General features: G+C 37.9%; 1 protein-coding gene across 1 annotated transcript; it reads left to right on the top strand.

The window, feature by feature from the left end:
* Positions 1-4,229: 4,229 nt before the first annotated feature.
* On the top strand, positions 4,230-8,447 carry LOC143863687 (myosin-binding protein 3-like). Its single transcript, XM_077374438.1, has 4 exons — positions 4,230-5,845; positions 5,931-6,122; positions 6,239-7,585; positions 7,876-8,447. The coding sequence occupies exons 1-3, from the start codon at positions 4,462-4,464 to the stop codon at positions 7,561-7,563; spliced, it is 2,901 nt and encodes a 966-aa protein (XP_077230553.1). The 5' UTR covers positions 4,230-4,461; the 3' UTR covers positions 7,564-7,585; positions 7,876-8,447.
* Positions 8,448-12,341: the final 3,894 nt, after the last annotated feature.

The raw sequence follows: 12,341 nt of genomic DNA, 5'->3' as shown, positions 1-12,341 counted from the left end.
GTCTCATTTTTCCTAAAAAGCTTTGCTTCTACTCCATACCATCATGCGTAATGATAGAATAGATATAATTAGATTGTCTAGTGATCAACATAATGGCTTCCCCAACTAGAACTATGTTCTTTCCAAAATATGATTACTGATGTGAGGAACTTGATGTGATTGACTACAACACTCCTTTTTTAATTGATTTGAGCACCATCAATCTTCATCTAGCTGTGAATAGAATATTTGTAGGATGCTTAAAAAGATCATTTAGCCCATGTTTTTTCAACCCAGAATTTATCTATGAACCCAGGGCAGCACCTGAAATTTTATTGATAGAAATAAAGAAGTAGAAGAGGAGGGCATGTCACCTTACCTCTAAAACCTATACAAAACACTAAAGAAACTACACCACAAATTTTAATTTTTTTTATGACATAGGGTATCCCCACCCCATCTTAGGGCAGGACTAATCCCTATGCATGCCCACAATCACCCGTAAACCACGCGCATTGGGTTTAAGCTACACCACAATATAAAATACTTATCTAATTCGAACATTAGTAATACTGAGCGGATCACATCTAACAGCCCCCTCGTGTCTCTTTGGAGATCCAACCAGTTTCAAAAAGTTTCCTTAAATCTGTAAATATAAAATCGGACAAGATGTGAGTAGTATATATGTAAATATGTACAAGACCGCCATTGAAAATGGCGGTTAGCCCGGAATTTCAAACTCCAAATGTTCCATGGCAATATACAATTTTCAAAAAACCAATTCCATGGAAAACACATATTATTTTTATTCATATCCCAAACTCAGTTACTTTGCCACCTTGGAGACATGATGGCATTATTGAAAGGCAAGAAGACATCAAAGGGATGGGGTAGGGAGTGATAATTTTTGTCGCATTATATAATTGTGCTGAAAGAATAGGAATTGGATTGAGTGTGTGGCAGGAGATGCATGATTCCTCTAAAAAAGAAGGCAAATTTTCTACAAAAGTTTGAAAAGGAAAAACTTTTTTCAGAATTTCCTAATTTTCCATGTTTGAATACACCTAGAAAGATTTCCCTCTAATCCTAAGCTCCTTTCCGTTTCTAATACTAGGAATCATATTTCCAAGGACTAGAGAAGTAATGTCTCATTCCAAGCTCCAATTCTTTTACAAGTCCATATAATCTAAAGTTTAATTTCCACATACTTTGAATATTGAAATTGGCAAGGGAACAAAACTAACATATGGGTATGATGATTTTGACCGTTCATCTGGACCGTCCTAGCTCTGAACTTGAATTGATAGTATATAACATAACCCTTCAACTCATGCATTTGCAGACTTTCAGTTCATTTGATCTAATGGCTAGGATTGTTCGTGCAAGTTTTGGTCTTGGCCATGGTACGACAACAACAGTTCTTTAGCAATTTCTTGCCCAAGTTGCACCCATTCGAATTAGTGGTGCAACTTGGGCCGGGCTAAACCCGATTTCGGCTTAGGTTGGTATTTCCTTGGGTTAGGTTGGGTTAGGGTTGACAAAAGTCAATCCAATTTTATGTCTGGATTAGGGTTGAAGCCCTGCGCAACCCAACCCGACCCATATCCCTGTAATCTTATTGTATTTTTTGTGACTTTCAAAATCTCTGGGTTGTACTTTTTTGTATTTTTTTTATTTTTGCCCCGAGCCAACCCAACTCGATTTGGAAAATCGGGTTAGATGTGCTAATGTTGGATAAATATAGAAGATGAACCGATCTCTGGCTTACTAAAACCCAAATTTGATTACTTCAACTAAACACGGCAAGATTAGGGTTGAGAGATTTAGAGGTGAATTGAGATTGGTTTGACGCTCCTCGGCCTAGGGCTTGGGTTGGGTCGCGTAAGAGTTAAGGAATGCTACCTTGGTTTGGGCTAGGATTGGCCTCAACCTGGCCCAATCCGGCCCAGGTTCACCCCTACTTTGAATTGATCTTTTCTTTTTGTAAGGTGGCACAGTGACTTTCGAAATGACAAGATTACCCTTACGGACCATTCCTATAACATATATTTTTCTAAAGACTGCATGGGCATGTTGGTATCTTTCTTAAGCTTTTTCTTGCTTTCGGCTTTCTTGCTTTCTCAGTTCTTTGGATACCTTGAACAGCCCCTCTCTTTTGAATTTCTCCTTCTTCTTCTTCTTATTTTTTAAGATTTTCCCACAAAAATCACGTTCTTTTTCTTTTAGGTAAATAATTTAAAAACAAGTTATGTATTGATATATTAAATGAAATATAATATTTATTTTCTATTTTATATGGATAAATGGTCTGTGACCCTGTATTCTTCCAAAGAACTTTTCAAAGGAAAGAAGTGGGGAAAAGCGGGTGCAAAAAGCAAAAGAGGGGGGAAGGGAGGAATCCCACTACCTAACTTTACTTATTCCACTTCTCAAATCACTATCATTACAATCCCCATTTCTGCAACCCCCATCTTCTTTATTTCTTTACATTTTTCTTTGTTTCCACCCCTTTCTTATTCCAAACTTGACAGCTATGTTTCATCATTCCCACATTTCCTCTTGAGCAAAAAGAAAAATTCTATTGACAAAAGTAGCAGTGTTTAAATGACAATAATATCCTTATTTGTGTTCATAAGAAACCCCATAATTTTATGTGGGGCGATGATAAATCCGCACCCCTCTAACGTCAAATGACGTTAAAGTCTGCTACATACCCTTCTTTTTTTAACGTTTTTTGACGTCAATTCAAGGTAAAGGGGTGTCAATTATCCTCCGGGTGCGAATTTATCATCTCCTTTTATGTGTCTAGCCAATTTCGCAAAGAATAATGATATGGTAACCGAGGTTAAACATAGTCTAACCAAACAAATAGGATTTTCCCATTTTAGCAATCTTCTCCTCCTTTTTGCGCCTTTTGTTTCCTTGAAATGGCAAAACTACCCTCCTACGCCATGTAGCATAGAGGGATTTCACTCTTTTGCAAAAGTAATTTCTCAGCCCCTCATTTCCAAGAAAGAAGTGACTCTACAATCCAGGATTGTATAATCCCGGATTTTATATGCTAAAACCTTGGTTTTATAAGCTAAAACTTGGATTTTACATTCTTGAATGACATAAAAACAGGTTTTAGAATATAAAATTAAGGTCTTGGCTTGTAAAATCTAAGACTTTACAATCATGGATTATAAATCCGTGTATCCAGATGGCCCCTTAGGTTGCGTTTAGAATGCCAGAATCAGGAATTGACATCGGCATCCTATTCTAATTCCCCGGTAAACAATCCCCTAGAAATGGAATGAAAAAACTTAAAATAAAAAATTTAATTAAAAAATTCTAATAAAAATTCAATTTCTGCCTAAACAAACTCAGAGTACTACTTGGGCAAATTCTGACATTTCTTATCTTTTTTATTAGAATAATAATATGGAGATCGAGAGGGGGACCCAGAGTGGAACCGAACAAATAGCCATTTCCCACCTTCTAATCTTTGGTCCTGATTTTTTTTGGCTTTTTCCCCTTTAAATGGCAAAACTATCCCTTCCATGCCATGTGGCATGTACGGATTCGTGCGGTTGTACTCTTGGTTCCACTCTTGGCCCCCTTAGCAGCACTCTTTTGATTATGTATCCCTTCATTTCTTTTGAGCCAAACATTGAAATCAGAATAGGATGTTGATTCCAGCTCCTGATTCTGGCAATCTAAACGGATTGCCAAAGTTGGGCATTAGAAATGGGGTCTTGTCCTAATTTTGTCTAATTCTGCAGCAGTGTGTTAAAACGTAGTTTAGTCATTACATGTATTGTGAGGGGTATTGTATTGTACACGCGTAACCTTACTTGTGCCTGTATATACATCATATTCATGAGAGGGCTCCTTAGTAGATACTCTTCATCCTCTCCATTCCGTTCCTCTTCTTCTTCCTCTTTAACCTTATCCCCATTTCTAACAAACTCCATGTTTGGAATGAACGAACTAAGGGGAAATAATGGAAGCTTAACTAATTCATCGAAACATGCAAGGTCTTTTAAGTAAATTCATATAGATGCAGCGAATTCTAATCGTTCGAAGATACCGTGGACAGTAGAAAAAAGAATGAAAACAAAAAAGTAGGCCGGGTTATCTTATATTCTTATATAAAGATATTGTCATATTGGCATTCAAGTAGGAGCCATGGATATTTGTGTAAAATCAAATCCTATTAGTTTAAATAGACCGTTTTACCTAAACATTCTACTTTCTACCAACAACAACCTGTTGTTTGGCCATTCCTCTGTCAAACCTTCTACACATCTCTCTCTCTCTCTCTCTCTCTCTCTCTCACACACATTTCCTCTGACTTCAATATTCTCTGTTCTTCTTTGGCTGTCTCTCCTTTCTCCAATTCAAAACCGCCGTTCCTCATCAACCCAATAAAACCCATTTCCAAACCCATCTCTGCAACACCTCTGTCTTTCTCTCTGTAAATAAAACAACCCAATATCAATGGCTACCAACAAGTTTGCAACCATGTTACACAAAAACACCCACAAAATCACTCTAATTCTTGTCTATGCACTCCTTGAATGGATTCTCATAATCCTTCTCCTTCTCAACTCTTTGTTTTCCTATCTGATTATGAAATTCGCCACCTTTTTCGGCCTCAAATCTCCTTGTGTATGGTGTTCTAGGATTGATCATGTACTAGAACCTTCCAAATGTAAGAATTCTTACAGAGATCTTATCTGTGAGACCCATGCCAATGAGATTTCTAGACTGGGTTATTGTTCAAATCATCGAAAATTGGCGGAATCTGGCGATATGTGTGAGGACTGCTCGTCCTCTCAGCCTTCTCAGGGTAGAACTGATCGAAGGATTGCGTTCTTCTCTTTGGTGAAAGAGATGGGGAAGATTTCGAGCGATGGGGAATCGAAAATTGAGAATGGTGAGAATGATTTGAAGTGTTCGTGCTGCGGTGTGAGCTTAAATGGCGGATTTTATTCGCCTTATTTGCTGTTTAAACCATCATGGGATGTTTTGGATTATACCCAGAAAGGGAATTTGATTAAGAATGAAGTAAAGGAGAATTGTGATGGTTTTAGTGATGATGAGTATTTGGATCTTTTAAAATCTGAATGCAAAGGTGAGATCAGAGATGGAGAGTGGGAAGCAGAAAATCAGATTCTTTCTGGTGTTTCTGATGATAAAGTTATTGAAAAAACAGAGGAGGACTATTTGAAGCGTCTACTAAGCTTTCAGTCCGAAGAAATCGGAGATGATTCAAGAATGCCTTTAGAAGGTACTGTTACTCTTCCACCATCTGATGATAATGAAATTCTGACTCAATTATGGGTTAGAGAAGATTCATCTGTCCAAATGTTTAGTACTAATTTGGAAAGATACTCTGCTGATGACCGTTTGGTTCCTATTGAATTGATCGATTCTATGACTGTTAAGATCCAAACGTTGTCTAAAATCAGAGAAGATGAACTGTTGGATACTAAATCAGAATTTCAGAATGAAATTGGGATTGTTGTCCATACAAGGAGCATTTTAGAAGATAAAGTGATTGTACTTTCAACTAATGAAAGAGAGGATGATACAAGAGCTATAGAGATTGGAACCAAGGGTGAGGATGAAAGTGAGGATGATACAAGATCTATAGAGATTGAAACCAAGGGTGAGGATGAAAGTGAGGATGATACAAGATCTATAGAGTTTGAAACCAAGGGTAAGGATGAGTGTTCTTCACTGTTTCCTGCCCAAGAATCCAATGGAGTTTTGGTTGAAGAGGTGTGTGATCAAGTTGCTACTGCTCAAGAAACCCAAATCGCGGCTAGATATGGTGACAATATCGAAGCAGCGCTGAAGGATTATGATGAACCCCCCGGTAAATAGATCACAAAAATACAAATTTTCTCCATTTTTAAGTACTTCCATATGTCCTAAAATATGCATTTCATTGGTATATACAGTATCCGAAGAAGATAGTAAAATGATAGATGCTGAAGATAAATCAGAGATCTTCCATGAAAATCTGATGGACTGTCATCAAATTTATGAACCAATTCCTTCATTAGAATGTCTTCAAAAGGACCAGTCTTCTAAAGATAGTGATGCTGGTGACTGTACTACTTGTGATGAAGTTGTTGCTGATCAAGACCAAGGTACTCTTGCTGCATCATACTCCTAAATTTCCTTCCTTAATTATTGAATTATATGATATGAGAATCATGAATACTAGACTGGGTTTTAGTTTCTAATGTCTGGCTTATATGTACAGGGCCCGAGCCACCGAAGGAATTAGTACTTGAAATTGAACCAGTTAAGATGTTTGGACAAGGCGTAAATCACCATTTATCCACAAGCTCAGAACTTAATGAGGCAGAGGAAGAGAAAGCTCCTGAAACACCAACTTACATGGAGGGCATCCAGACTCTACATAAGAGATTATTGTTCGAGCGAAAAGAATCAGGCACGGAGTCGTTGGATGGGAGTGCCATAAGCGAGATTGATGGTTGCGAGGGCGTGTCCGTAGATCGTTTGAAAACCGCCCTGAAATCTGAACGCAGAGTTCTGACTGCATTATATGCGGAACTCGAAGAAGAGAGGAGCGCCTCAGCAATTGCCGCTAACCAAACGATGGCAATGATAACTAGGCTTCAAGAAGAGAAGGCCGCGATGCAAATGGAGGCATTGCAATATCAGAGGATGATGGAAGAACAGTCTGAGTATGATCAAGAAGCATTGCAACTTCTGAATGAGCTTATGGTTAAGAGGGAGAAAGAAAAGCAAGAGCTTGAGAAGGAGTTAGAAATGTATCGAAAGAAGGTCTTACAATATGAAGCCAAAGAGAAGAGGCTGATGAGGAAGAGGAACGACGAGGGAAGGAACAAAATCTCTTCTTGTTCTTCTAGTGCTGAGGACAGTGATGAGCTGTCTATAGATCTTAATGAAAGGGATGATAGTTTTTATAGCCTAATTCTGGATACTACTCCCGCTGATGAGGTTCTAAGCTTAGGTACGAGGCAAGAAAGTGCGAAGCAATTGGGAACACTTGATGAATCACTAGCTGATTTTGAGGAAGAGAGGCTCTCCATTCTAGAGCAGCTCAAGGCATTGGAGGAGAGGCTCTTCACATTGGGTGATGAAGAAGAGCACTTCGAAGATGTAAAAGCGATCGAAAATTTCTCCGAGTATAATGGCGAAGTGACTAGTGAGAATTTTGTACTCTTCTCTGAAAATGAAAATGGGATTGCAAATGGTTTCTCCGATGAACTGGATACTAATGGAAAGCATCATTATGAGAGGAGAAACATTGCTTCCAAAGCAAAGAGACTCCTTCCTCTTTTCGATGCAATTAGCGTGGAAAATGAAGATGGATTACCTGAAGAACAAGACCCTAAGCACGCTATTGAAGAGGAGGTGGATCATGTATACGAGAGGCTGCAGGCTCTTGAGGCAGATAGAGAGTTTCTGAAACATTGTATCAGCTCTCTAAAGAAAGGAGACAAGGGGATGGACCTTCTTCAAGAGATATTACAACACCTTCGTGATCTGAGGACCGTGGAATTTCGAGTGAAGAACACGAGTGATGCTCTATCATGACTTTCAGCTTGATTAGCACAAGGTAATATAATATGACCGTACTTTATTTCCTTCATTTTGATCTTTAATGCAGTTTTCTACTCTGCTAGTTTCTCAAAATACCAACTTTTAATATATTCTAGTGCTTCATGATAGTTGAATTCTCATTTTTTGACAATGGTGATTGACTATAAATACATTAATCAATTATTGTTAAGCCTAAACATAAAATACTAAAATGCACACCCATATACAGTTTCATGATTCACTTTGTCTTGGAATTTCTATTTATGGACACAAAATTTTGATGAATGATTTGCTTCACGTGTGCAGGTTTCTTGATTGAGCCGAGGCGATCGACGGTCTATGAAAGGCATCTGGGATGAATGCTACAGTGGTGGAGACTCATGAAAGTATTGTAATCCCTTCAGAGAGGGAAAATCATTGTTTGGTTTGGTTTGTCATTGTTGTAGGTGTGTGTGTGAGCAGACTTGAAATGGAGTCTGCTTTGATATTTTTATTCCTAGTTTTTTGTTTGTAGGTGAGCCCAATTTTTTGTGGGTTTTCTATGGGACCCATATCCTCATTTTAGGGGAAAGTGGGTGAATCAGGGATGAGTGGTAGGAAGGCCACTCTGTCATTTTAGTCTGTGGGAGAATTCCTGGTTTGAAAAGCTGGAGAAATCCAACCATGATTCCAGTGCCAAGTATGCCAACAGTTGACAGATAGGATTATCACTTTTTTTTATTTTTTAAGGGGGAGATGGGTAAAGGTGTATCCATTTCCTCTTGCATATGGGTTTTGATCAATTTGTGAGCATTGTTTTTTCTATATGATTTTCTCGACTACTTTGTTTTGTACATTAAGTGTATTCATTTGTATCTATAAATGTGTGTTTATTGTTACTTTTGGAGATTTTGGAATTCAATTTCTGCGGCAACAACTGGTCAAAAAGTTCATTTGGGGCTCTTTCTTCTTTCCCCTTTTGTGTTAGGCTGGTCTCAAAATTAGGAGAGACCACGCCATTGCTTAAAGCTACATTCATCCTTTGAGAGATGAAATGGGTCTTTCAAACATGTCCACATTTGCAAAAATGTTTTACTTTAAGCAAGAGTAATATAACTAAAGTTTACAAGAAAACGTCACCCGCCGCTAAGTGAGAACCCTATTCATATGAAAAAAAAATAAGTGCTATTATGACTAAATTCATATGAGGTAAAATAGGATTAGAGCTTAGAAGGTAAGGTATTTAATGGCTGCAAGACAAAGACAATAAAATTTATAAGGTATTTAATAGTTAAAAAATTCACAATTATAAGGGCATCCAAGTTTTCCCATACTCTATAAATTAGAAGTACAGGTATACCCCCGCTGTCTTCTTATATTTCCTCCTATACTTCTCCAACTTTTATGGGTTTTTTTTTTTTTCCATTCTTCTTTTTCTTCCCCAATTTTATGCCATTTTTATGTTTTTGTTCTTTTTTTTCATATATTTTCTTCTTCATTTTTTGGGTCAAGTAAATAGCGGAATTAGAATTCTTATTTTCTATTTCCTTAGCCTTCGATAGTTGCATCAAACAAAGAAAATATCTTTCTAAGCTTCATATCAATTTCAATCCATTGGCATATCTACTTCATTCCTCTTTCTGCATTATCAAACACAACCTTAGAAGAAAGAATGAAGAGAAGAAAACCTTGGACTTTTCCTCCTCTCCCTCTCTTTCTTCCTCTTCTTATTTAGAAAAACTTTCGATAGCCGTTGGGGGGCTCACTCACTGGTGCCCCCTGTGGCTGCATGCTCACAATGACAAAAAATTGCCATAATCAAAGATTTAGTAGTTATTTTTTCATTATTTAATAAAAAAGAGAAAAATTCCTATTTATCTAATATGACAAGCATGTTTGAGATAAACTACCATTTTACATTATATACGTATTGTCCTCAAAGTAACGGGAATTGTTGGGACTTGGGACCCAGGTAGAACTCACCCTTAAAAGCTAGCCGTTAAGGGGAGGGTGTACAAATCCTTATAAGCCCATTCACATTACCGATGTGGGATCTTTGTTTGCTTTTGCATGGAACCGAACCCCAACAGTGAGTCAAGAAGGCAAGGTATGATCATAAAATCAAATATTAGGCCAGTCGGACGATACTAACATCCAGTTAAATGAATTTATGGTCATTCCAAATATAATCACAAAAATTAAACTATGCATCATCAATGATCCACATTCAATCAACAAAATACATACTTTTGGATAGAGATTGTCTGGTTAATTTTTCAAAAAACCATTTCGCGGCTTACTTTTTCAGGAGAGAACAGTCACCTCCTAACAGATTTTTGTTTTATTCATTTAATTCATCCAATATGTTTCTTTTCTTCTATCAAAATCTGCTGGGAGGTTTGATTTTTCTCTCCTCAAAGAGTGAGCCAACAAATGACTTTTTGTGATATTGCCTAGACAATCCTTATTGGATATTAGGACTATCTAATTGGCATATTTTTGTGCCGTTAGAGAAGATATCATTTAGCATATTAAATGTCTGGGTCAACCAAGGTAGGGCCAACTATGTAACAATATGTCAATATGTACATGTATGTGTTTTCCTTCCTGTACCGACCATATGGATACATGAATTTTACAATCCAGAATTATAAAATCCTAGATTTTACAAGCTAAAAGCTGGATTTTATGAGCTACAATTTGGATTTTATAAGCTAAAACCTGGATTTATAATCGATCGATTATAAAATTATAAAACCTGGATTCTAGATTATAAAATCCTTGTATCCAAAGGGCCCAACAGTGAAACATCCCTCAAAATATATGCGTATGTACATCAGGAGCTTCTAATCTATGTGTAGGTAAAAACTTAAAAGCCTTAAAAAAAATTAGGGTAATGATAATTTCACCCTTTTTTCCATGGGACAGCCACCTCCAATGTGTGTGATAATCAGGCCCGTTGAATCCTTCTCACAGGACGCGAATCCTATTTTGATAATGAGACGAACTCACCTTGTTTTTTTTATCAAGGCTATCTAAAATATCTATTTTGATAATCAGACGAACTTGCCCTGGGAGGTTTCTGAGAAAATATGGGCACGGTCAGCAATATGTGATGACTTATTATGTGGAAAAAGTCTTTTTGTAATTCAAACCTACAATTGGGTGTTTTTAGTCATTTGTGTTTGTCCTTCTTTGGGACTTGCTTTATGCTTTTGGGCTTCCCTCCAAAATGACTAAAGTCATGAGAAATCTTTAATCCTAGATGGGAAGTGTGAGAGGGTGAAAACGGCATATATGTACTTTCACTCTCTTAGCCTTGTGAATAAGCTAGAGGTCATGGGGATCATACGCGCACGGATCGCCCACTTGGATCCGGCGGGCTTTTAGTCTTACAACACACGCGCGCCGCCCGGCCCGGCTCATGGTGTAGTGTTGTTTGAGATTCCTTAATCGTGGTTTAGTGACCGTTTGGGAAACGTCTCTCACACACTGAAAGAGTGCGACGTTTCACCTTAACGTGTCGATTACCTTTCTATAAAATCGGTTTTAGAGAAAACAGAAAGATATCCTTAACGAATTCTTCTTCTGCTCTCTTTCTTCTCTGCCTTTTCTGCTTATTTTTCCCCAACTTTTCTTATCGAGGCTTTTGGCAAATATGAGTGAGTTCTTAGGCATCAGGGCTGCGTGAGTGCACACTCTTGTAGTGAGAGTTGTTATATTCTGGAGGCAGACGCCGAGACGCTCATTTGCACTGTTGATTCGTCATAGTGGGGGCGAGATTTGCCTTAAGGACAGCAAAGATCCTTCGTGCCTCAACTCGATAAGTGGTCTAACTATTTCTCTGTTTGATTACAATTGATTCTTGCAGAATAGTTACTGTTGATTTCTGCCTTCTCAAGTTAAGGTGTTAATCCGTTATAAGGTATTCTCGAATCCTAAATTACAGATTTACACATCATTTTTCTAACAATATGGTGGCGGAATTCCTTTCTGTTCACCTGGGTTTGTTGTTCATGGTTTCTGCATTCCCCGCCATCCTGCTTGGATCAAGTCTAACTCTCTCATTGTGGTGAAAGTGCTCTTGGGTCAATGCTCCATATCTAAAAAATGTTCATCGGCAATTTCAAGAATTAACTGCCTCCTCATTGATCTCCAATAGAAGTTTCTCATATATGTAGACAAGGGAACCATTGCGCAGATTAGTTAGTTTGCTATAAATTCTATGTTTCAAAATGCAGATGCGGGTCAAAACGTAACCAAAACAAATCCTAGTCGACTCAGCATGACATGGTCGAGTACTCGGTTGAAGCAGCTAAGTAACTTGGGAGAGTCAAAGCAATCGTAAGTGACTTTGTAGGAAAAAAACCATATCCGGATAAGAGCACAAGAGCAAGGCCAAAGTAGAAAAGAGTTGACTCCCATTCCGTGTTGTCCTTATAACATGAATCAAAACTCCTTTTGACTCTCTCGAGTTATGACCGCCCAAACTGAGCACTCAACCGCATCAATCGATTGATTACTGGGTCACATCATCCATTAGGATTCGCTTTGACCACATTTTGACCAATACCTACATTTGAAGCATTCTCTTTGCATCTTGATGTAGTTGGTTGTCCAACAATCTTATTTGGTATGGACTAGATCAACGGTCCTGTTCATCACCAGAAGCACGTGCCATATGTCATGTCATTAGGGCCATTAAGGCGTAATGGACCCAACCCTTAGATTAATCTAAACAGCTCATTGTATAGATCTTGGTTTGGATCCCTTATACCAAATAAAGATTGGAC

This window comes from Tasmannia lanceolata, unplaced genomic scaffold (genome assembly GCF_043159265.1).
Source record: "Tasmannia lanceolata isolate RefF3 unplaced genomic scaffold, GAP_Taslan_0.1 ptg000044l, whole genome shotgun sequence".
Lineage (NCBI taxonomy): Eukaryota > Viridiplantae > Streptophyta > Magnoliopsida > Canellales > Winteraceae > Tasmannia > Tasmannia lanceolata.
Note: the sequence above shows the minus strand (reverse complement) of the source record. Positions and strands in the feature narration are given on the sequence as shown.